Genomic DNA, 25,113 nt, shown 5'->3' with positions numbered 1-25,113 from the left:
GGAGATGAAGACCTGCCATGACAGCAAACCCCCAAGTTCCCCCTTTAGTGGGGAAGACTGACTGAGAGCATCAGACATCATTTGCTCAGACAAGAGACAGAGAGGAATCTTTAAATATATATAATATAAGTCTGCTGACATATATTTTTAATCCACATTAAAGAATCATATCCACCACCTACTAGTAATAAGTGAAATCTCACAACCAAGCCATGCCTGATTGTTTGGAAGAATCAGGCATATTTATTAAACAGCGTCAATTAATTTGCTCGCTCATTTGTCTGTTAGAGAGTAAGATCATATTCTAAGCTGTATTTGTCTCCTCTCCTTCTAGAGGTCACTTTTGAGGACTGAGTATTGACTGAGGCGGTGACGCTGCCAAGCTTTTGCAATCACGGTGAACAGCCCCACCTGTTGGTGTAGCAGTGGAATGACACCCTTTTTGTGTTGGCAAGGATTGGAAGCTCCTCTGGGTGTTGCTGTTGTGCATTTTGAAGTGTACACCTTCACCAAAAAGGACACGTGAAGTGAAAGCAGCTTGCGGTGTAACGTCAAGTGGTTATCAGGTGATTCTAGCCTGTAGGTCTGACATCTAGGTCCGAACGGTGAGCGTGACAGTGTCGTTCTCCTGCCGTTTGGCTTTGGTTCCTAATTTGTAATACTGAAATGAAAGCTGTGGAGGATCCTCGCCGTTTTCTGCTCGGGTTGCTTCAAACCGGTCAGGTGAGCTTTTTGGCGTGGACAGATGGCAGACAGCCCGCTGGAACAGACCGACAGAGTCAAGTTACCCATGGAAAGCCAGAAGAAAACCGGAAGTAAGCCATTGTTGTCGAGCCGGAAAATGTCGTCTGGTTTGATCAAATGAAACAATAAAGAAGGCTATAATAAATAAATATGAATATGCTCTTCTTTTTCATCACCACGACAAATTCATCCCAAATGAAAGATGTTGGTGTGATTTACAAGACTATTCTTATGTCACGTTGACTGACAGTGATTCAAATAACACCCTTTCTTATTTACTGAACTTTTTTTTTTTTTTCTCGACTACGATACAACATTAATAAGTATAGCTCGATACAGTCCATGTTCTTTTAATTATTTTGATGAATATACACAAAAGATCAAACATTGAAGTAGTTGCTGTCAAAATGACAAAATACCTAAAAGAAAGAAGCTTAATCAGTGACAAACTTTAGAAGAAATTACAACATGCAAAGATGTTACCATTCTTACATTTTACTTGCATAGTAGCTAAAATACTAAATGCTGAAAATTAGAATATTTATCATTACAGAAGCACATTGCTGTGATAGCATTTCACATACATGCTAACCAACATGCCAATCATGATAATGCGCTGTTATTGTACGTTAACTATTTGGGGTATTTCTTGACTTCTTCTTAGTTTTGTTTCCTCAGTTTTGTCTTTTCTTATTGTTCTCGCGGGGCATATTTAACATTATTATTGTTATTGTTATTATTATTATTGCTAATTAGTTTAAAGTCTTACCGGAAGTGGTTTACGCAGTACGGGTGGTTTTAGACTGACAGGCTGTAACTGACAAATGCCGCAGTGCAGCTCCCAGCCGCTAGGAGGGGACCAAGGAGGGAGCCTCGGCCGGTCCCGGCGTGGAGAAGGAAGCGGCGAGCACCGAGCTCCACACCGGACGGGAGCAGCACTACGGGAGGAGGGAGCGGACTTTCAGTTTGACTACGGAGACTTTCTCTACATGGGGACGAGAAATGACATCTACAGCGAGCGAAAGGAGGGCGTTTGCTCATAAAATCAACCGGTGAGGAAGCTTACAGAAGTTATTGTTGTTGTTGTGATGCTATTGTAGCCGCTGGACAGACGACGGACATTGAATAGCCAACATGCTAGGACTGCACCGGACCGTTTAGCTGTCATTGTTTAGGGTTAAAACAATAAAACTGCTATTCATAACTTATAAGTATCTCATCCACAGCCGCACACTGTAGAATCTCGTAGACGCGATTTATCAACTTGCTTTCTTGAGTAAAACTGTCAAGCTAAATGCAAATTCAAAGTGACAATGTTTTGTATTTGGTTTGAATGCCTTGCAGCGCTCTTTACACCTGTTCCCACATGTCCCAAACTGGTTCTGCTCCTTTACGGGAAGGTAACGCCACCGCATGGATTGACAAAACACAAACAGTGTTCGGAACCATGCAGAGATCATGGAGGCATGGCATGTCTGAGAGAAGCTTGATTTAACCGCACTGTTTGTGGAGCCAGTGTGATCGTTGCAGCCAAGCTTCATGTTTGCTGTGGCAGATTTACTTTGATTGGTTATTCAGTGAGGTGATGTTTCAGATTGTAGTGCACTTGTCACCATCATCTTCACTTTAATGGCTTTGTAGTTGTGCCTGGATTGCTTCTGCACAAGTCTGTGATGAATTCAACAGGGCTGCATTTTCTTATCTGTGACCCCCTCCCAAGTGAACTTCCTGAGTCCAGTGACTGTGGGCTGATCTCAGGGTCTCCTGCTCATGAAATTATATATATATATATTATGTTATCTATAGATCCTAGAGCGATCAAACAGGCCCTCCCTGCATTCTCCAACTCCTGTCTGTCTCCTTGGTGAGACCCAGACTATTGTTTAGTCCCGGATGCAGGAAAGGGTGGGAAGTGGTGTTCTGGGTATTGCCCTTGGAGTCATTAGCTTCCCTCTTCCTGTTTTAAATGGAGGTATAGAGAGCAGCAGAAACTGTTTGTGTTTCATTTGTGGTGATAGTGTTTAGTGCTTATACAGTTAAAACACACACACACACTTTCAAATCAGGCCAGTTTGTTTATTAGGAAGTTGAAAGCTGTATGTTTGAAACAAGCAGGGAGGCCACCGACCTTCTTCTGTGGCCTGCATCCAGATATTGCTATATGAATGAACTAAAGGCATGGACGCTTGCTGTTTAATCATAAAGACTGTGGCTTGAAACACGATGAAGCCTTTGCAGCTGTGTGTGAGCGACACAGCCATGGTGAGCTTCTAGAGGAGCAGCTGCTTGCTGTCTCTAAGAAGATTGTTTTTCTGCTTTGTCTCTGTGTAAGCCTCCCATTTGCCGTTAGCCTATAAAGGCCAGCGACAGAACTCTGGCTCGGTGCCTGCTCCCTAGAGCCAGCTCACCACCTCGCACAGAGCCGCTGGACTCCCATTCAGAGCAGTTGTTGGCCTCCAGCACGGCAACCAGTACCAGCTGCTGATGTACTGAGCAAAAGGTTTACAAATCATCTGAGATATGTCTGTGAAATGTAGAAGTTCAGCCATTCAAGTGCAGATGTGATTGGCTTCCCTTAAATAGAGTCTTTGACAATGAATTCAGAAATGTAAATGAGCATCGCTGCAGGGAAGTATTGAGATGTGTTGGGATCGTTTAGTATTCTAATGTTAATGCCATTAGGCCGATTTGTTATCTGGAGTTCAGAGTAGGATGCAGATACAATCAGATGTACACACACACAAGTCAAATATCACCGTCATGTATATTATAACAGGACAGACGTTATTCAGCATGTATGTTTGTATGTACATTTGTTTTCCTTTTCACCTTCTGAGCGATCTGTCCTATCATCTTCTGCCTCAGGACGGTGGCTGCAGAGGTCAGAAAGCAGGTGTCCAGAGAGTATGGCTCCCCTCAACTGTCCAAGAAACGAGGAGGCTCACACCACCCGGTGAGTCACGCTGTGTATCTGTGTGTGTGTGTGTGTGTGACCTGCTGCATGTGGGCCAGCAGAGTTGACGTTACAGTTTAGCGCGGCCAGAAGGTGATGGGTGTGACACCATGAATCAGGCAGACATTTAGGACCGAGGAAATGCTGACAAGTGTTGTTTAGTTAGTGCTGACAGCAGGTGGAAAGGCTGGGAACACGATATACCTGCTCTGGTCTGTGTCATCTGACATCCAGGCAGGGTGCCTGCATGGGTGCTCACCTACAATGTAAAGTAGTACAATGGGTTAGTTACAGAATAGAGACTTGTTTTTTTTATGAAATGGAATCTGGGTACCAAGCCTGGTTTGACCAAGGAGCCTGGACGACGGGACAAAAGTACAACATGCACAGCACACAATGACACACACACACACACACACACACACACACACACACACACACACACACACACACACACACACACACACACACACACACACACACACACACACACATACATAACATAGAGGGAGTTGAATGAAAGTCTTGTGCTGTGAATGCTGATGGTCCAAAATGATGCGAAAATGCCGAGTGCAGTTAAAAAAATTATTGTGGTCTCAGAGCTCTTCCACTCCAGTTGTAAGTGACTTTGGCTGCTTCTGGTTTGCTGATAACACAAACAAAGGAAGAGGACTGGCGGTTCAGTAAAAAACGGAGAACTGAAAGCTGGAAAGTGAAAGGTTATCGGCTCTACACATGTCACCCCTGCTGTTTACTGTCATGTGGTCAGGGGAAAGTACTGTGCTTTCTTTTGTCATGTTTGTGTGTTCAGGAAGAAGTTTCCATGAGTTTTTTAAGGCTTTTGTTGAGAAATGGAAGGATGTTTATTGAGATGCTGACCCCTTCTGGGGTTATGGGCACGCAGTTCTTCTTTTGTCAGACATTTGAACCAAACTTGAACCTGCCATGGACTTAACTAGTGGCGTGTGGCTGTGGGGCGTTGTGATGATGTAAAGCCACGAGACGCTTAGGCAAGGCAAATTCCCCCTGGGTGTGACTGGCTTACTTAACAGCTTTTTCTATGTCTTTGTGAGGAAAAAACATTGTAATGAAGAAGAGAGACAGACAGAGCCGTCTTTCCTTCAGGGTAGACAATGTTTACTGATATTTGAAATAAACAAATTGAATAAACAGTCACATACTAAAGGTGTTACCGTATGTTATGGAGCAATATTCTTTTACTCTCTGTAATAGGACAATTCTTGGGCTCCTGTATTTTGTATTTCTGTTCTAATCAAGCTAGGTTCTGAATGATCTGCTGCTGGTCAGGTTGAGGATTGAGGCATAAACTGTCTTTTGTTTGATAGCAGTTGCCCCTGACGGAGGTGGTTGAGCCGGTGGACTTTGAGGAGTATCTGAGCAGCCACGCTCCCGGGGTGGAGTCGGGCCCCCTCAGACAGCTCATGGAGTTCCCACAGGATGACCTGGAGCTCCTCCACCTGGACAAAGAGTGCACTACGCTGGAGCCCCCGCTGCCAGAGGAGGAGGAGTAAGTGCCACCAACAACGACCCCACACACACAAGCCTGAAACGCAGAGACGCTCCACCAAAAATCACCTTGGTATACTTTTAACACCAGAGCACAGAGACTTAATGTGGCTGCGATGGAGGGCAGGCATCACTTCGCATTAAGAACAAAGATGTCAGTGGGTGCGACCCTGAAAGAACATAAATATTAAAAGCTCGCCTCGCTCAATAATTGATTTGTTTTTGGATGCAGCTCACTGGATCCCAGAGTGAGAGATGCCTTGGCAGTCTACACAGACGACTGGCTCATCATTCAAAGAAAGTAAGTGGGATCAGCAGTAACATCAGTTGAAACTAACAATCCTCCATGTTTCACCTTCTGGTTCCTCACATGAGCTCCTGACAATGACACTTTAAATATAACACCTATTTCTTTGGGGTTGGGTAGATATCAGCGCTACAGCACCACGTACACCCCGCACAACTCTGAGCGGCAGAGGGAGAGACAGCGAGGTTTGGTCAAACAGACCTTTGAACTGGACGCCGTCGCCGCCGCTGAGCGCCAAGATGACCAGGTAGCTGCCAGCGGTGTTGAAAGTGATCACGCCGTCTGTGTTTGACCGGCTCGCCAGATGCACAATTTTTTTTTTACTATCCGACCCTCGCATAAAAGCCATATGCTCCTGTATCATGTGTGTGTATACGGAGACCAAGCAATAAGGATTATCTCATAATGATGTGGGAGAAAGTATGAGTCAAATGTATCCTGGTTACTGAGCTGATTATGTGGAAAATGAGTAATGGATGATAGAATGCACTCAGGCCTCTCACACAGCTTTGTTTGATAGTGCAGCTAATCAGATCTGCAGCGTATCTTCCCTTATCCGTTTAAATATCTCTACCCCTCTGGAGTGTGCACTTAAAGTCTCAGCACTACAGGGAGAATAAAAAAAAAACAATGACCTCACCTCTGCTGCCTCGCCCTTGTGTTGTGTGGTCCAGGATGACGCAAAGCGTAGATCGGTCTCCCTGGACGAGACGCCGCGGGGCAGCTGGGCGTCCAGTATCTTCGACCTGAAGAACTCCTCCCCGGACGCGCTCTTGCCGTCGGTGCTGGAGCGCACGGCCGCAGAGGACATGGACCGCCGCAATACCGAGGCCCGCCTGCAGGAGCGCCACACTGACCTGCTGGGCCTCTATCCGCCTCCAGACGAGGTTTGCGTCACAAAAGTGGTTACATTCAAATGAACTGTTTGACATTAACGGAGATGTAAGGATCTTGGGTAGTTCTTGTGTTCTGGTGGTGATATTAGATAGCATGTGGCGATAAGCAACCAAGGCTGAATAAAGTCTGACACCATTGGGAAGCCAAGCACTTTCTAGGAACATTCTGGTCCATTTGTCCCGATCAGAGTCGCATTATTGAATGTTCCCATAACCTGAATGTGTGTAATGTTTGGAAACTCGCCCGCTTACAAAAACCTGTTTGCTTTTCTTTCCTCAATTCTGTCCTTCTCTGGCTCTTCCTCCTTTTCTTTTTATGTCCGTGTACACATTATTACTGTTGCCATGACGTCTGTGTAAATGTCATGCCGGTGTGTGTGTGTGTGTGTGATGCAGGATGAAGCGGTAGAGAGATGCTCTGTCCCCGAAGTGCCCAAGGAACACTGTGGTCAGAGGATCATGGTTAAATGTTTGTCTCTGAAGTAGGTAACATATAGAAGATAAACAAACTGCTTCATTCATATCTCATTTGTTCAGACTCGCTGTGAGCTCTTCTCCTCTGTGCTTTTCAGATTTGAAATAGAAATCGAGCCAATATTTGGAACACTCGCTCTGTACGACGTGAAGGAAAAGAAAAAGGTAACATGTTATGATTTGATATTTTTGATTATGGGGAATATTCCTCCAGTGGCGTTCTCTCTGCAGGATGGCTCGCGTAATGCTGAGCTCATCCTCCACTAATTGAATTTCCCCCGATCTCGGAAAGTCTAAGTGGTCTTAAATGACGGAGTCCTAACTGAATTAAAATCCCTTGACGTGCTTTTCCATTCTCATCTTTCCTCCCCCTCCCCCTCCCTCCTTCCTGCTTATCTCAACCCCGCTCTCTCCCACAGATCTCTGAGAATTTCTACTTCGACCTGAACTCGGATCAGATGAAAGGCCTGCTCAAACCCCACACGCCTCACATAGCCATCTCCACGCTGGCCCGCTCCGCCATATTCTCCATCACATACCCGTCCCCTGATATCTTCTTGGTCATAAAGGTATGACTTGAATCAGTGTCATATAAATGGTACTTTTGTAAATACAGTTTAAATGTCATCACATGTTCAACAGTTTGTGAGATACAATAGGTCTGTATTAAATACTTTATTGTAATGTGTGTTGTGTGTGTGTGTTTCAGCTTGAGAAAGTCCTTCAGCAAGGCGACATTGGCGAATGCTGTGAGCCCTACATGGTCATGAAAGAGTCCGATTCCTCAAAGGTACTTGAGCAATAACCGATTGCAATGACTGTGACCTGCAGCTGACTCACGTAACAGGCAGACCATTTCTGTTTACTGTCCGGTCGCAAGCATTACTTCATTTCGTCTGGACCGCTGCAATGTTTACCAATCTATTTTTGGCAAGGTTGTTATATCGGCGTTTGCAGTGACGTCCCCCGTTTCAGTACTTTTCCACCTCGTTTGAATCTCATCCGCCCTCTCGCAGCACAAGGAGAAGCTGGAGAAACTACGTCAGCAGGCCGAGCAGTCGTGCAGTCGCCTGGGACGTTTCCGCATGCCTTTCGCCTGGACCGCCATTCACCTGCTCAACATCGTCAGCAGCGTGGGCGGCCTGGATCGCTCCGACCCCGACTCGGACTCCGGTACTCCTGCCACCCCCATCCAAATCCTCAGTTTCAAGCATTTACACACATTTAACCTTACGGGCCCTTACATTGACTAAACTCCTGTATGTTCAATGTCCCTGTCAGAGCGCAAAGGGCATGGAACGTGGAATGAAAGGAAGAAGAAAGGGATTGAGCGGATGAGCGTAGGGGACGACATGTGTAACTTTGCAACGTTCCGTCCAGCGACACTGACCGTCACCAACTTCTTCAAACAGGTCAGAGAGTGTGTGTGGTGGTGATGCCTTTGACCCGTTTGCTTAATTCTGGCATTAATTTGCATCGTCTAGTGTTCACATTGGTTCGGGCTTCACCGTCCTGTAAGAACAATGCAAACACTTTCCTTTATGTAAACGAAGGAGGGAGACAGACTGAGTGACGAAGACCTCTACAAGTTCCTGGCAGATATGCGCAGACCGTCCTCTGTTCTGCGCAGGTTAAGGCCTGTCACAGGTAAGCACACGCACTATATGCAGAGAGATTTATGTACGACTTGTCATATTTGTTGTCGTTTCATTTCTTCTTTTCCATCCCGCAGCCCAGTTGAAGATCGACATCTCTCCCGCCCCGGACTCGCCTCATTACTGCCTGTCGCCCGAGCTGCTGCACGTGAAGCCTTACCCCGACCTGCGTGTTCGACCAACCAAAGATGTGCTGGAGTTCCCCGCTCAATATGTGTACACACCACACACCACCTACAGGTACATCACACACACATGCGGACACAGTTGGGGACCCGCACACAGTTAGTTATATAGTTATATAACCGTCCTGTACTGTATGTGGGCCTTACTGTGGATATTGATTTCCTAGGGACAAAGTTACTTATTTCTCTCTTTAGTTTGAAGCAAAGAGGACAGCAGGTTCTTGGTGCAAAACTGAAACACATTTTTATTGATATATTTTGTAAAATATATAAATACAAAAGCAGGCTAGTACCTGTCAGTAAAACATGATGGTTCTTTTAGATATACTGCATGTATTTAGTATGGAATATAATTTATTGATATAATTTAATGACTGTTTGCATTGCATTAAAAAAAAAATAGTTAACAAAGTACAGTACATCTCAGTCCAGATAAAGACAGACACAATGTGACATGGATCAAAGATGAGAGCAGCAGAGTGGGTACAATACTGAATAAAGATTCCTGTTGTATCCATTTGTAGATTAAAGGTAGCGTATTGAGCAGGACTGGCAGGAGTGCAGTGAAGGTAAAAGGCCCTGAATCCATCTTTAGAACGTAGTTTCACCCTGCAGAAGAGAAAGAAGAAATGGGAAATAGAATGAATCAATTATATCAGATTCGGTGTTTACGTCTACGTGTGTCGAAACGGCGACTCACCATCTCCTGCAGGTCAGAAAGCTGCTGGTTCTGAGTCTCCATGTTCTGTTTTTGGAACTGGGTCAGAAGCTGTAAACCCTTCAAGACGTCGGAGTGCTCCTTTACTCGCTCCTACGAAGCATCAATAATGTAAAATCAACCCATTTTCCATCTTTAATCACAGGTGGTAAGTCATTGCTGGGTGTTTACGTGGATGAAATGATCCTTGTCTGATTGGGACAGACGGTGAAGTTGGTGAAGTTATTTTTTCTTTGAACGTGAAGTGATAAGAGACGTTTCCTGTTTTCTGTTACCTGTAACTCTGCCATGCTGGCGGGGAAGGAGTCCAGATAAGTCTCCAGGCTCTTCACTTTTGTCTTCAGCCGCACGTCTTCCTGCTCCACGTGAGCCAGCCTGTCGTTCGTCATCTTGGTCTGAGTCTGTTGCGTGACCATCTGGTCCTGTCAAAGGAGCATCTGTCCTCATTATTCTCTTCACACGCGCACACACACACAATCACTCGCGCAGCTGGCATCGGCCCGCCTCACTTTACATGCAACTTTCTAATGGTGTTCTCACTCTTCCTAAGTAGATTAACTTTTCTGAGTCTACATATGGCTCTGTTGGTTCTAAAAGCAGAATAGCGACGAGCCCGAGCAAAAACTAGTTACACAGATTTAAACACGTTTGTAGCTGAGAGTGCTGTTTTACATTTTAGCTGCATCTTTTTGTCTTTTCTTTTTGTGAGCCGGGACGTAGATGAACGGATTTCACTTTAGTGCTCTAATGTATTTTTCTTTGCTTGTACATGTTGTGTCTTCAGGTCGAAATGTTGACATACTTTGGTCTTTTCTTACCTGCAGCAGCTGTATCACCACTTTGATCTGTCTCGCCACCTCTGCAGCCTGCTGGGTCTCCGTCCTCAGCGTTTGAAGTGCCCCCTCACGGCTCTGGAGGAACCCAGTAATCTGAGCTATCTTTGCTTCTGTGCGTTCGTAAACATAGTTGAGGGACTCGCTGAACTGTATCACTCCATACATGAGCACGTTGAGGTCTTCCTGCACCGCGGCCTTGTCTTCCGCCTTGCCGGTCTTTCTGACGGGGCCTGCCTGCACCGCATTCAGTCCGGTAGTTGCACAAAGCAGACACAGAGCCCACTTCATTCTCATTACACCAGTCGCTCGGAGACTTTCTTCTGTCTGCTCTTCTCGTGGGATTCCTTGTCCAGCAATTCAGCCGCCTTGAGCGAAAGTGTTTCCCAATCAAGAATCTACAGCTCTACAATACCAAAGGAGAACTATTTCCAGCACCATGTATACAGAGCTTTTTGTAGTTGGTGCACCCTTATATATCAGGTGCCGGAGTGTGTGTGTGCAGTTCTGTAGTAAAATATTAGCTCGACTCTGGTCTTGTCCGCGGCCTTGGTCTCGGTGACCTCGCCTTGAATTTTACCCCCTGTGGTTCTACTTTTTGCTTTTCAGGTAACAAACACATGTGACCTACATAACATGGAAGCAGCCTCTTGTTTGTTTGTTTTCCGACAGCGGATTCCTAAAGCAGATTCACAACTTCCTTTCAATGTATTCGATTGTTACTCCAAGTATGTGATTGTATTGGCAGTAGTTGCTTCTTGATAAGTGGTTTCAAAATATGAACAACAGTTGCCTCCCATGTTTGCCTTTGATAGGAGTTACGGTCTGTTTCACCATATCCAGTATGAGGTTAAACTTCAGAAGTACACACGTGCTAGGTATCGATTCATATCCTCAAAGTTGATTGTATGCTTTGATAGAGAATGTTTACCTCAATGAAGGAGAAAATGAATCTGTGACATTCATTTGCAGCTGATCACCAGAAATAGCAACATAGGATCAGAACCTGCTATCACGCGAGGACAATCAAGTTTCTTAAGAATAACGGAACTGTCACTAGACTTGACACTGTTTCAACCTCTGCCTGGTCTCATCTCTGCCTTTCAGGAACCTGCTCTATGTTTACCCGCAAAGTCTGAACTTCAGCAGCCGCCAGGGCTCTGTGAGGAACATCGGCGTGAAGGTGCAGTTCATGGCAGGAGAAGACCCCAGTCAGGCTCTGCCGGTGAGTAACTCCACCTCTCACAGACGAGCGTAATCCGCAACTTTGACGCCGATGTGCTCATGAAAATGGAATCCCTGTCACAAAGAAGCGCTCGGGGCAGCGAAACACAATGTCTTCCTGAAAGGCTGAACTTGTTCAAACTGGATGGATTTATGAGCATCAGCACAGGAGGAAAGCAGGTCTCATTACATTTTGAGAGCTACAGCAAGTCTTGTTCCAACTTAGATTATTGCATTATGTAATGGTAGCTGCACACTGTCAAGCCTCAGGTTACTGCCCATGCAAACTTAACTTCAAACATATTGAATTAATAGAGCTATAAATAGTGCCTTGGTGTTTCACCAAATATATTAAATCAGCAAAAATTACACTGATGACTGCAAACTTTAATATAATTACTCCTGCCAGTTTGACAGAGTTAATGGTACTGAGCAATGTGCGGATGAATTTGTTTCCATTAGACTTGACTGCAATGATGGGTGCTCCATTTTGGTGAAACTAACTCCTTTTAAACCTTTGGCCAGGTCATATTTGGGAAGTCCAGCTGTGGCGAGTTCATGAAAGAGGCGTACACTCCCATCATCTACCACAACAAGTAATTCCAACACGCATTCCTCACCACTGACCCCGCCCTGGAGTCTGTCCAACTTTTACACATTTCAAAACCTTACATTTAACTTTTGTGCTCACAAGGTCCCCAGAGTTTTACGAGGAAATGAAAATGAAGATACCTGCCAACCTAACAGACAACCATCACCTGCTGTTCACCTTCTACCACATCAGCTGCCAAACCAAACAGAACACTCCTCTGGAGACCCCTGTGGGCTACACTGTGAGTAAACTCCTTCAGCTGGCCTAGATTTATACCCTCCACCCACGCGCCTGATTGTTTGATAGCTCCTTCTGTTGCCGTGCCTTTGCTAAGCGCGCACGTGTCTCTTCTTCCGCCTGCAGTGGATCCCTCTGATGCAGCACGGCCGACTACGCGCCGGTTCTTTCAGTCTGCCCGTCTCGGTGGAGAAGCCTCCTCCTAGCTATTCTGTACTCACTCCTGATGTGAGTGCGTGTGTGTCTGTGTGTGTGTGTTTAAAACAATTCCTTCACTATCAAATTCCGTCCCATTGCACACTCTTTGAGCAAAGTGTTAAATGAGCTGGATGTCGCTCTGATGCAGGTTCAGCTCCCGGGCATGAAGTGGGTGGATAATCACAAAGGAGTTTTCACTGTGGAGGTGACAGCCGCCTCCTCAGTTCATACTCAGGTACAGAAACTGATGCACAAACATTGACTTCTTCTACTTGGTGTTCTGTTATTTCTCATTTTTATTAAAAATTGTAAGTAGTAGTAGTAGTAAGGAAACTTAAATGGAATGAAATTTTAACCATGCCCATATTCATTCATTCATTCATTCATTGTGCACCCCCCCAGGACCCCCACCTGGATAAGTTCTTCACCCTGGTGTATGTTCTGGAGGAGTACTCCTTCCCCTTCCGCCTCAAGGACGTCATCATCACCGAGGCCAACATGGAGGGGGAGTTGAAGGCCAGCATGGCTGCACTGAGAGGGGCTCTGCTGGACACCTGCATCAGGTTCCTGCACCAGCTCCTCAATAAACTCATCCAGCTCATCGTCTTCCCTCCTGTCATCGCAGGACAGATCGGTGAGCCGGGTCTATAGGCTATAGAGCTTTTCCTGAAAATCCCTGATGCTAGTTTATGAAACACAAATCATGCCACACTAAAACCACAACATAAAGTACAAATTATTGGTTTGAAGCTCTTTCTTACACCGGCTCTCATCCTAAATTTGTTTACAGTGAACCTTGGCCGGGCGGCCTTTGAAGCCATGTCTTTGTTGGTAAACCAGATCCACAAGAACCTCGAGGGGAACCTGGACCAGCACGGCCGCAGCAACCTGCTGGCGTCCTACATCCACTACTGCTTCCGTCTGCCCACTGCCGAGCCTGCCCTGCCCCCCTCAGGTGAGTCGGGAGACTGGACTGTACGCTTGTTAACATGAGATATTAAGCTCTCATGTTATATGGGCACAAAGTGTGAAGTATATTCCACCTGTTCTTACCACACACACACTCCTATCACACACTTGTAATATTGGGTTATCGTCTCTCGTCTTGGTGAGTAGCAAGCTCCCAGTCCTTTGACATGCCAGTGCAGTACGCCACCTTATCCAGGGCCACGGCCCGTCCCAGCAGCCTGCACCTGGCGCGCTCCAAGAGCATCAGCAACTCCAACCCCGACCTGGCCACCACGCCGGTTTCCCCCGATGAGGAGGTGCAGAGGATCATCGGGAGCAAGGTGAGTCGTGTCCCTTTGCCTTGGACATCTTATATCTGCGCTCTGATGTGTACATGTTTGTTTTTTTTATACACAATATCTGTCTGGCATGAACGAGCTCTTGTGATCTAGTAAACCACATTTTCCATTTGTTTACAACAGAGAAACGGCAGCACAAAACGATGGAACTTCAGTTTTAGGTTTTTCAGGTTTTAATGTGCCATCTTTCCTAATCTCTGTTTAGCGAGCGTCTCTGGGTTTCTAAAATGTGTGACCCCCCCCACTCCCTCTCCCTTCACTCTTCACATCTGATCCAATAAGCCAAGTTTGATTGAGAATAATTTGCCAACAGTGTTACTTGCCGTGTCTGTTACTTGTGCTTTGTGCCACTGTCCCTTTTTATTCTCTTCGTATCTCCAGCTACTTCTCCTTTTTTCCTCTCTCTTGCTTAATTTTTTTTTTACCTTCCTGTTGTGTTTTGCTACCTCCCAGTTTCCCGCCTCCCCTTCAAGTAGTCTCCTGTGTGATTTTCATTTCAATCCCGTTTTCCCGCCCTTGTCTCGCCTTTTGCCGCTCCGTGTGTGTTTACGTGTGTCTCTGGTGGCTTGTGGCAGGGCATTGACCGCTCCCACTCCTGGGTAAACTCTGCTTATGCCCCCGGGGGCTCCAGATCTGTGCTGCGCCGGAACCCCAACTCCAGCTGTGAGCTCAAGCAGGTGCCAAAGCCCCCCCACCTCCCTCCTCTTTCACCTCCACATCCTTCCTCTGGTGGCCACTGTCCACACTGCACTACTCATCCCCTGGGCTTTCTCTTATCCATCTCTGGGTCTGCTAAGCTTATCTCCCCGTTCCATCTCTCACACCTCGTCCATCCTTCACCACTCATCCTCTCACCGCCGCTTCACAATCCGCTCTTGTTGTGTTTGACTGACTTAATCTCTGCCTGGGGCTCGGCAGATAACTTATCAGCCGCGTAGGCGTCAAGCGTTCACAGAGATTTCTCCTGGCCACCCGCCCCCGTTTCTTTTCACCCATTTTCACACCACTTTGTCCTCATCTCTGTGTTCACCTCACCATCACTCCGTGTCAGGCCAGTGACCGCAGCGGCAATCGCATGTCTGCCTATCTGGACAGCGTGGCCTTGTTTTCAGTTCCCACAAGGCAGATTGCCAAGAAGGTAAAACATGGTGAAACATTCTTTCTAACAAACCATAAATCTGTCAATCAATCAATTCACTCGAACTAACAACACTTTAACTCCCTAACTTCCATCTACCTGCTGAGTCATCACATTTTCATTTTGTCCCATTATACAAATACTTTGTTAAGTTTGTTTCAAAATTCCTCCTTAATGCAGCATTTAAGCCATAAATTGTGTTTGAAATTTAAATTTACTTGTAGCTAATGCCCATTTTTTACAGTTTGTTTACTCTTAATATGAGTTCAGGACTGAATAAGTACACACCACAGTCATAGTTCAAGTCTCATTTCTCTTCTTTTTTTATCTTCTGAGGCAGTGTAACGGTGTCTTAACTTCTTTATGTTGGTTGTTGTGTAGCTGCTCCATGAGGAACTGGCCTTACAGTGGGTTGTCAGCACCAGCACAGTGAGGGAAGCCGCCCTGCAGCAGGCCTGGTTCTTCTTCCAGCTTATGGTCTGTACGCCTTCTTAATGTTTACGTTGCCTTCTTGTCGTTAAACGTGACGGAGGGCTAATCATCACAATCTTTCTCGTCTAGACAAAGAGCATGGCCAACCACTTGTTCCTGTCTTCAAGACTGAACGTTGCCAGGCGCCAGCGTTTCCCCGACCGCTTCGTGGACGACATCGCCGCACTCGTGTGCGCCATAAGTGTCGACATTGCCAACCGATACCACAAGGTGACGAGCCGGCAAAGCCACCGCAAGAGAAAATCGTTTAGAGAATGAGCCTGTTTGTCAGAGGCTCGCTGCAGTGCGAGTGTTATGCTTTGTGTTTGTTCCGCGGTGTAAGTCGTACCTCTGCTCCTTCTCCCTCAGGATGTGGAGCTTGTGGAGAGGTTAAACAGCAGTCTGGCCTTCTTCCTGAATGACCTGCTGTCTTTTATGGACCGCGGCTTTGTCTTCAACCTCATCCGCTCCTACCACAAACAGGTGCTCAGTCTGTCTTCTGCTTTTAATCTTATCCCTCAACTCTCAATGTTTCATTCCATACAGTCAAACCTCTGTTTGCCGTTTCCAATAAACTCGTGTTTTACCAGATTGCCACCAAGCTCCACACGGCCCAGAACCCGAGCACCCTGAACGCCCTGAGGATGGACTTCACTCGCATTGTCTGCAGCCACGAGCACTACGTCACTCTAAACCTGCCCTGCTCCACCCTCAGCCCCCCGGCCTCCCCCTCTCCCTCCACCTCCTCCACCACCTCTCAGGTAACCCGGACAGCTGGAAAATGCAATCTGACAGTGTTGCACTCAGATATCAGAGGAGTAAATCAACAGGACATTCGCGTTACTTTCAGTCATTCTGGAAACGATCATCAGCCAAATCCCTCATGTGTCTCTTCCTCTGTTTGCCCCTCCCACTTTTGTTTCTTGTTGTGTCTGTAGAGCTCTGCGTTCTCCAGCATGGTACAGGACCAGGGTTTGGCCAGCATGTTTGAGCTCTCCGTCCCTTTTCGCCAGCAGCACTTCCTGTCTGGCCTGCTGCTCACTGAGCTCGCCCTCATCCTGGATCCAGATGGAGAAGGGTGGGCTGCTATTCATCAAGAATTTTATGAATTTTCTCCGCAGGGAATCGTCACGGTTGTCTTTGAAATGACGTACAGTATGAAATACAGTCAGTGTGAAGTCCTGATGAAGTCTCTCTGGTCTTGCAGGGTGTTCTTCCTCCACAAAAAGGCCATTAGTGCCGTTCACTCTCTGCTGTGCAGCCATGATGCTGACCCTCGCTACAGTGACCCACAGGTCAGAGCTCACATCGCTCAGCTCTACCTGCCTCTCATTGCCATCATCATGGAGACCTTGCATCAGCTCCATGACTTCACAGGTCAGAGGTTATTCAGTCCCTTACACTCACTTTCTTTAACAGCCCTCATGTGTTTGAACGTGATCACTCCCCTGTGTGCTTTTCTTACTTCTTTTTTTTTTTTTAATAGACTCCTCGCCTGCTCGGGTCCGCCATGCACCAACCCACGCCGACGACGGTGATCCAGACAGCGGGAACACTATCAGTCAGTCTGTTGCCATGGCGATCGCCGGCTCCCCGTTACCACATGCCAAAGCCAACCCTTTTGCTCTGCCAACAGTGGTGAGTGATATGAGCAGAGGTCAGGCTGACAGGTCACACATCAGCTCAGCCCTTTGTGTGGGAGGCTGCTCACCACCTCTCTCTCGCTACACACACACACGCACACACACATTCAGCCAAATAGCATTTGTGTTCTGGTTGTTGTTGTTTCTCTTTACTGGGGAGCAGTTACTCCTCTTATCCTGTAGATGTCTCTCTGTCCATTTCTTTCAGAGCTGTCTTTGACATCCATTTTGTGCAGTACTGCCTTAAAGACACTGGCATTTACTTTCTCTGTGTGTTGTCTTCAGGCTGGCCGTCAATCCAGCTCGCTGTCTGCAGAATGCAGCAGGACTCTGCTGGTGTGTTTCCTGTGGGTGTTGAAGAATGCAGATGCCGCTCTCCTGGAGCGCTGGGTGTCTGATTTGTCTGTGCTGCAAATCAACCGCCTGCTGGATCTACTGCACCTCTGTATCTCCTGCTTTGAATACAAGGTACATTATCCAGGCACCGCCTCTAACATGAGAACCTATCATCACTAAAACACCCTGTAGGTAAATCCAGTTTCAGTTGTGTGATGCTTATCAGAAGCACATCACAGCTATTGGTGTGCAACTAATTTTCCTATTGCATTTCAAGATTTGTCCACTTTCCAAAGTTTGTATTTCTCACTTTCTGACTTTCCCCTCCATTACACTTTATATGGAGTGATCACATGACTTGCAGATGCATAAATAAAATCCCATCTTGCCACCTCTTATTCAACTAGAAATTAATTATTGACATTTGTTTGACTCACCATTAACGGTGGTGTTTTAGGGGAAAAAGGCTCTGGAGAGAATCAACAGCCTGACATTTAAGAAGTCTCAGGACATGAAGGCCCGTCTGGAGGAGGCCATCCTGGGCACCATTGGAGCTCGTCAAGAGATGGTCCGTCGCAGCAGAGGTACATAGGAGGGCAAGAGTGTGTGTGTGTGTGTGTGTGTGTGTGTGTGTGTGTGTTAGTACGAGTGTGTACCAGTGGCTGTATTTGTGGAGGTGTTGCTTTGTGTCCCTCTGTTCAGTGTCTCCGTGTCTTTCACAGAGAGGAGTCCCTATGGCAGCCAGGAGAACGTGAGGTGGAGGAAGAACGTGACTCACTGGAGACAAAACACAGACAGAGTGGATAAGTAGGTCACTGACTGAGTTGATCATTCATTTTTTTTAAATCATCTCCACCTCCATCACGTGTCACTGGGTCACCCCTTTGACCAACGCTGTTATTGGGCGCCTGGACGGGGGCAATGGTGGTGTCAGTTAACCCCTTGTTAGCCAGAAGAGGGTGTTAGCCAAGTGTTTCAGCCAACAGTGTCCCATTGTTAAATACACACAGAACCACAAATGAAGTGTAGGAATGATAACAACGCTTTTTTTATTTTCAGGAGTAAGGCTGAGATGGAGCAGGAGTCTGTTGTGGACGGGAACTTAGCGACCGAGGCGTCTCTGATCGTCCTGGACACACTGGAGATCATAGTGAAGGTACAACTCGCACAAAACAAATATTATCCCATTTGATTAAAAATTATTTCGTCCTTATGTGTTGCCTCCCTGTGTGTGTGTGTGTGTGTGTGTGTGTGTGTGTGTGTGTGTGTGTGTGTGTGTGTGTGTGTGTGTGTGTGTGTGTGTGTGTGTGTGTGTGTGTGTGTGTGTGTGTGTGTGTGTGTGTGTGTGTGTGTGTGTGTGTGTGTGTGTGTGTGTGTGTGTGTTGTTTCAGACCGTGGTGGCGTCTGAGCTGAAGGAGAGCGTTCTGGGCGGGGTGCTGAGGGTGCTCCTCCACAGCATGGCAGGCAACCAGAGCGCCCTCTTCCTGCAGCACTGCTTCACTACACAGAGAGCTCTGGTGTTCAAGGTGCTTACACGTCCCCTCGTCACCTTTTGGTCCATTGTTGCTTTATTACTCATGTTATTTTAGAGCCTGAGACAAAGTGGGCAGCTGTTATTGTCCCAGTGACTCAACATGTCACAATTATCCGTCTCGACACATGTAATCTCCTTGATGCACACACACACACACCTTACGTCTCATGACTCACTCACATGGTATTTGAAAGGAAAACAAAGTTTTTATTATTGTTTTTGTTTGTTTTCTTTTATTGTTCGACATGTGTGTGTGTGTGTCTGTGTCTGTGTCTGTGTGTCTGTAGTTTCCCGAGATGTTGTTCGAGGAGGACACGGAGCTCTGTGCGGACCTGTGCCTGCGTCTCTTGCGCCATTGCAGCAGCAGCGTGGGCTCGGTCCGAAGTCACGCCTCCGCCTCCCTCTACCTCCTCATGAGGCAGAACTTTGAGATCGGCAATGTAAGTCCATGCGGTTCTCAAGCGTTCCTGGTGATGTGATTGTCGTCCCATGCTCTTGTTATTGGTCAGAATGTGCTGTTGCAACAAAAATAGCACCCCGGAGCACAATTCATACAGGATGTGTGTTGAATAAGAGTGAAATGGAGCTTTGTGAGTCTGAAGGCTGACCTTTTTCTGACCAGAACTTCGCACGAGTAAAGATGCAGGTCACCATGTCGCTGTCGTCTCTGGTGGGAATGTCCCAGAACTTTAACGAGGAGCATCTCCGGCGCTCTCTCAAGACTATCCTGACATACGCCGAAGAGGACCTGGAGCTGCGTGACACGCCTTTCCCCGAGCAGGTGCGCTCTTACTCCTCCCCCTCCCCCCATTACAGCCAATCACACTGATGTTTGCCGATGTTTCCAGATCGAAACATTGTGAAGAGAAGCTCAACCCTTGTTTTTGCGAAAAAACTGCAGGTTCAAGATCTGGTGTTCAACCTGCACATGATCCTCACCGACACTGTGAAGATGAAGGAGCACCAGCAGGATCCAGAGATGCTGATTGACCTCATGTACAGGTACGTGTAAAAATAAAATAAAGCGTAAAAGCATCGCCGATAGAGTCACATGTGAAAACAGGCGGAATTCACAGCGCTTCCTGTCATTTCAGGATCGCCAAAGGTTACCAAAACTCCCCAGACCTGCGGCTGACGTGGCTCCAAAACATGGCAGCGAAGCACTCGGAGAGGGGGAACCACGCTGAGGCCGCCCACTGCCTGGTCCACAGCGCCGCACTGGTGGCGGAGTACCTGAACATGCTGGAAGACTGCCGCTACTTGCCCATCGGCTGCGTCACATTCCAGGTCAGTAAAGGAGTTTGTTCCCCCATCATCAAGGCCTGGACGGACCCCCGCTGTGTGCTGAACGCTGCCCGCTACTTCTCCTTCTGCAGAACGTTTCCTCCAACGTATTGGAGGAGTCGGCCGTATCTGATGACGTCCTGTCGCCGGAGGAGGAGGGGATCTGCGCGGGGAAATACTTCAGCGAATCAGGACTGGTGGGCCTCCTGGAGCAAGCGGCCGCCTCCTTTAACATGGTATTCACTTCCTCTCAGCCACGTTTCGTCAGATTCTAGCTGCGAGTGACGAACCGACCAAGTTTCCTCATTGCGTTGTTCCCGCAGGCCGCCATGTACGAGGCCATCAATGAAGTCTACAAGATCCTGCTGCCAATCCACGAGGCCAACAGGGACTTCAAGAAGCTGGCGACGGTTCACGGAAAGCTGCAGGACGCCTTCAACAAAGTCTCCAACCAGGTGAACGGAAGCTTTAATCCTGAATATCACCAGAGCTCATCTAGGGAGAATGAACTTTTTTAACTTAACTTTTTCCTTTTTCTACACTTACAGAGTTCAGGATGGGAGGTACACATTTAATTTGTTTTATGGAGTACATTTGAATACAGGTGAAATTAATTTTGTACTGATAAGACTTGTTTGCTTTCTCCTTTGTATTGTTCCTGTGTTCCATGTGACCGGTGAGTGATTTTATACAATTCCAACACTTTTAGAATAACCTCCTTGTTTCTTCCGACGTTTTCAAATAAGCCCAATATGAACCATCACACTTACATCTCTAATCCTCTCGTCGCTTCCCTTCCTTTCAGTGTTAAGCGAATGTTCGGGACGTATTTCCGTGTCGGTTTCTATGGATGTCGGTTTGGAGACCTGGATGAGCAAGAGTTTGTCTACAAGGAGCCGTCCATCACCAAGCTAGCCGAGATCTCGCACAGACTGGAGGCACGTCGCCCCGTCGCTCTCGTGATCAAGCTCCGTCGAGGCTTTAAGAGGAAACTCACTTTGTACTTTTGTTGTGCGTGCAGGAGTTCTACTCGGAGAGGTTTGGAGATGAGCTGGTCGAGATCATCAAGGACTCCAACCATGTGGACAAGAACAAACTGGATCCAAACAAGGTCGGTGCTGGAAAAGAAATAAAGATGAAGATGTTACAGATGTTTCAGGAAGCATTGAGGTCCTGACATGTGTTCCCGTCTGTGCCAGGCTTACCTCCAGATCACCTACGTGGAGCCCTTCTTCGACACGTACGAGCTGAAGGAGAGGATCACCTACTTCGACAAGAACTACAACCTGCGCACCTTCATGTACTGCACCCCCTTCACGCTGGACGGCCGCGCGCACGGCGACCTGCACGAGCAGTACAAGCGCAAAAGCATCCTGACCACGTCGCACGCCTTCCCCTACATCAAGACGCGCGTCAACGTCATCCACAAGGAGGAGGTACGGCGGTGCCCGGCCGGAGCTTTTGAATGTCGTCCTTACCCGACCACTGTACTAACAGCGTCTTTGCCTCCTCTAGATCATCCTGGTTCCCATGGAGGTGGCCATCGAGGACATGCAGAAGAAGACGCAGGAGCTCGCCTTCGCTACCAACCAAGATCCCGCCGACTCCAAGATGCTGCAAATGGTGCTGCAGGGCTGTGTGGGCACCACGGTCAACCAGGTGCCTGTTTACTCGTGACTCGTGACTCGCATAGAGGACAGGATCCCTTTCTCCTCAGGCCGTAAACAGTATAATGCAGCTATAATCCATGCTGTGTCTTCTGTAGGGAGTCATGGAAGAATCCTGGTAACGTCATGGATACCAGCATGTTTACATTGAGGGATTTGTACAAAATGACGCGTGTAGTTAGAGAGAGAGAGGGAGGGAGAGAGAGCAAAGGGAACAGGCTCTCTCTCGCCCACACACCTCAGATATTAATCCTGACCAAAGTGTGTGTGTGTGTGTGTGTGTGTGTGTGTGTGTGTGTGTGTGTGTGTGTGTGTGTGTGTGTGTGTGTGTGTGTGTGTGTGTGTGTGTGAGAGAGTGTGTAAGCAGTGATGGACATTCCTCAGCAAATATGTAACAGCCTCTCTCCCCCCTCCCCCTCCTCCTCCCCCCCTCCCCTCCCCTGGCAGGGCCCCCTGGAGGTGGCACAGGTCTTTCTCTCCGACATTCCTGACGACCCGAAGCTGTTCCGCCATCACAACAAACTGCGGCTCTGCTTTAAAGACTTCACTAAGAGGTGATGACGCCGCGCAGATGCCTGTGTCAATATGAGGGGGAAAAGGGAGAAATCTCACACTTCCCGCCCCCCCCACCCTTGTCTATACCTCCACCTCTGCTTTGTCTTGTCTCCCGTGCGTGCAGGTGTGAGGACGCCCTGAGGAGGAACAAAACCCTGATCGGACCGGACCAGAAGGAGTACCACAGGGAGCTGGAGAGGAACTACAACAAGCTGAAGGAAGCTCTGGGTCCCCTCATCAACCGCAAGATCCCGCAGCTCTACAGGACCCTGCCAGCGCAACTGACCACGCAAACACAGAGGTAACGTGAGGCACTGCTCACACACACACACACACACACACACACACACACACACACACACACACACACACACACACACACACACACACACACACACACACACAACGCACGATTAGCTCCTCATGTCTCAACGCAGCTCATCAAGACAAACACTTTCACACAATAGCAACTGCAGCACCTCCGAACTTTGTTTTACATGGCAGGCTCCTAAATTCTCATTCAGTGTTGTTACATGACTGCATGCGTGTGTTTTGTATGTTGTTACACACGCACGTTGGTAGACGCCAAACTTTCTGTCTCGGTCTCCGCAGGAACTCCTACAGTAGGTCCAGTCTGCGCCGGGTGGATTGTTGAAGCGAGACGATGTGGACATCAGCCACATCTCATCTCATCCCGTCCGCCCCCTGCCCCGCAGCACCGCACGCCAACTGTCACACACACGCACACACACACACACATCATCCTCTCCCTCGTCTGGCTCGTTTTTTTTACCCACCCTCCTCCCCCTCCTTGACCACCCAGTCGTGCCATAACAACCCCCTCCCTAAGTGACACATGCACACACACACACACACTCGTCACCTCTTCCCCACCATCTCCCCTCCACCTCCTCCTCTTCCTCAATCTGGTCTCACACCTCCCGGAGAAAGACCCCGAGCTGTTTATACTGGACGGCTCTGCGCACTGTAAACACAGCCGCTGGGATCGAGACGCGGCTCCCCAAGCGTCTCCTCCCCGAGCGTCTCCTCCTCCTCTCTCTCTCTCTCTCTCTCTCTCTCTCTCCCCCCCCCCCCCCCCCCCCCCAGAGCTTCAGGGAGTTGCGGAGCCGCAGCTGCCCAATACGGGTCTTGAACTTTCTGCCTTGAGCGTATCTGGTGTCTCTCCTTGCTCCTAGGTTCTCTGCTCTGTTTTGGTTCGCGGCCCCCGGATCTGAATCTGTTCCCCTTAACTGAAGCGTGAATGAAAAAGTCGACGGGGATCGACGCCCGTCCAAATAACTGACATTCCTTCTTCCTCATGTCGTCGCAGTCGTCCGTCCATCTCTTTTTTACCAGAGTGGAGAGGTTACTGCTCACACACACACACACACACAGGTTAGGAGGGTTAAAGCAGCGGACTGTACAAACGATCTTTGTTTTTTTTAACTGTGAATCTCTTTGTAACGCACTCACAGAAGCGCTGCCCCTCCCCCTCCCTCCCTCCCTCCCTCCCTCCCTCCCTCCATCGCTCCCTCCCTCCCCCGCCGTCTCCCCCGACTCATCACCAACACAAACACACACATAAGCTGTGACATTTTTAGTGCAACACTGAACACATCGGCGTGTGTGTAGCGCGAGGAAGACTTCCCGCCCCACCCCCCCCCCCCCCCCCACCCCCCCCGACCGTATCTGACCTGCTGAGGCGTCAGGTGAGCGCCTGTGCGGGCGTCCAGCGCTCCGCCTGCGGACCACGACTTATACTCACGTAGCCCATTTACAACTACTGTTATCTATTTGTATTGCACTATTGTAAAACAAACCTTAGCACATAACACTGTAACTACGTAAACAAAATATCTGTTCCTATTTTTTTTCTTTTTTATAATTTTTTTCAAAGCTGGATGGAAAGTGTTTTTTACAATTAGATACAAGATTTATGTTTTATTTATTTACATGATCTTTTTGTACTGCCTTCTATTAAATTTCTCTTCCGTCCCCTCTGGTCCTGTGTTATTGATGTTAAAGCGTCAGACTGGTGACGCTGGTTGATCACGGACATGAGTCAGGGAGGAGTCAGAGTTTAGAGACGCCCACACAGTCCTGAACCAAGACGTTTGACTGCAAAGTAACTGGAAATGCATGTGTGGGTAATTAGATGGTTTTGTTTTGATTATTCATTTTGCCAATTTAGGGATTCAGATGAAGGAGAAGTCTATTTCAGAATATCTGTTGCCAAATCACAAGAGTCCAGTGTCAGATCTTGTTTTTTGACTCTGTGCATGATGTCACTGGACAGGTATTCCTTCCATCTTGGCTCTTGTGGATCCTGCTGTTTTTCGTTCAGGCCTTTGAATCATGAACAAGCACTGTCGTAATCTGATCCAGAGGGGGATTAAACATAAAACAGACCGAGTGTTTCAGGTCATATCAGGTGTCTACAGAGGGTCCAGAGTCTGCAAGCTTTGATTTTTGACACTTTCATTGATTAGCACAATCAGAGAAAATAAACTAAACTAAATCAGTCTCGCCTTTAATGTGTTTTGTAACCAAAACCAAAACATTTACGTTAAACTCAAGAGGTCTGCAGGATTCTATACGTTTGGGCCGTGTGGTGATAACAGCTCAGGAGACACTC

The 25,113-nt window shown here is 47.6% G+C and overlaps 2 protein-coding genes across 8 annotated transcripts; one reads left to right on the top strand and one right to left on the bottom strand.

Moving 5' to 3' along the window:
* Window positions 1-431: 431 nt before the first annotated feature.
* dock6 (dedicator of cytokinesis 6) lies at window positions 432-24,473 on the top strand. Of its 7 annotated transcripts, none has more exons than XM_076144132.1 (50): window positions 1,595-1,796; window positions 3,610-3,697; window positions 5,047-5,225; window positions 5,457-5,525; window positions 5,652-5,778; window positions 6,206-6,418; window positions 6,824-6,909; window positions 7,000-7,066; window positions 7,321-7,470; window positions 7,611-7,691; window positions 7,918-8,074; window positions 8,183-8,313; window positions 8,455-8,548; window positions 8,634-8,796; window positions 11,400-11,517; window positions 12,042-12,112; window positions 12,211-12,349; window positions 12,472-12,573; window positions 12,692-12,778; window positions 12,946-13,177; window positions 13,334-13,498; window positions 13,660-13,832; window positions 14,426-14,527; window positions 14,902-14,988; window positions 15,370-15,465; window positions 15,550-15,690; window positions 15,829-15,942; window positions 16,050-16,220; window positions 16,398-16,537; window positions 16,667-16,836; window positions 16,946-17,097; window positions 17,388-17,570; window positions 17,896-18,022; window positions 18,161-18,245; window positions 18,498-18,594; window positions 18,830-18,964; window positions 19,260-19,412; window positions 19,595-19,753; window positions 19,874-19,974; window positions 20,067-20,259; window positions 20,349-20,492; window positions 20,580-20,711; window positions 20,805-20,819; window positions 21,069-21,194; window positions 21,278-21,367; window positions 21,456-21,692; window positions 21,772-21,915; window positions 22,371-22,477; window positions 22,603-22,779; window positions 23,091-24,473. In XM_076144132.1, exons 1-50 carry the CDS (start codon window positions 1,747-1,749, stop codon window positions 23,131-23,133), a joined length of 6,363 nt encoding a protein of 2,120 aa, XP_076000247.1. In that variant the 5' UTR covers window positions 1,595-1,746; the 3' UTR covers window positions 23,134-24,473. The 7 variants fall into 7 exon arrangements, with proteins under 7 accessions (XP_076000251.1, XP_076000252.1, XP_076000247.1 ...); XM_076144131.1 differs by having other exon boundaries at window positions 1,596-1,796; window positions 5,044-5,225; XM_076144134.1 differs by lacking the exon at window positions 14,902-14,988 and having other exon boundaries at window positions 1,596-1,796.
* angptl8 (angiopoietin like 8) lies at window positions 8,970-10,791 on the bottom strand. Its single transcript, XM_076144140.1, has 4 exons — window positions 10,278-10,791; window positions 9,735-9,881; window positions 9,442-9,552; window positions 8,970-9,350 (listed from the first exon to the last, which is right to left on the bottom strand). The coding sequence occupies exons 1-4, from the start codon at window positions 10,587-10,589 to the stop codon at window positions 9,333-9,335; spliced, it is 588 nt and encodes a 195-aa protein (XP_076000255.1). The 5' UTR covers window positions 10,590-10,791; the 3' UTR covers window positions 8,970-9,332.
* Window positions 24,474-25,113: the final 640 nt, after the last annotated feature.

This window comes from Genypterus blacodes, unplaced genomic scaffold (genome assembly GCF_046128005.1).
Source record: "Genypterus blacodes isolate CSIRO-AG114 ecotype Tasmania unplaced genomic scaffold, CSIRO-AGI_Gbla_v1 ptg000028l_1, whole genome shotgun sequence".
Classification (NCBI taxonomy): Eukaryota; Metazoa; Chordata; class Actinopteri; order Ophidiiformes; family Ophidiidae; genus Genypterus; species Genypterus blacodes.
The sequence above is the reverse complement of the archived record's forward strand: the minus strand, read 5'-3'. Positions and strand labels throughout refer to the sequence as shown.

Excerpts from the sequence above, each read along its gene's own strand:
- dock6 (XM_076144131.1), top strand. The coding sequence starts at position 1,747 with ATGACATCTACAGCGAGCGAAAGGAGGGCGTTTGCTCATAAAATCAAC. Across the intron at positions 8,797-11,399 it reads ACACCACACACCACCTACAG|GAACCTGCTCTATGTTTACC; the intron begins GTACATCACACA and ends TCTGCCTTTCAG. Across the intron at positions 19,413-19,594 it reads AGAACTTTGAGATCGGCAAT|AACTTCGCACGAGTAAAGAT; the intron begins GTAAGTCCATGC and ends TTTTCTGACCAG.
- angptl8 (XM_076144140.1), bottom strand. The coding sequence starts at position 10,589 with ATGAGAATGAAGTGGGCTCTGTGTCTGCTTTGTGCAACTACCGGACTG. Across the intron at positions 9,882-10,277 it reads TGGTGATACAGCTGCTGCAG|GACCAGATGGTCACGCAACA; the intron begins GTAAGAAAAGAC and ends CTCCTTTGACAG. Across the intron at positions 9,553-9,734 it reads CCAGCATGGCAGAGTTACAG|GAGCGAGTAAAGGAGCACTC; the intron begins GTAACAGAAAAC and ends GATGCTTCGTAG.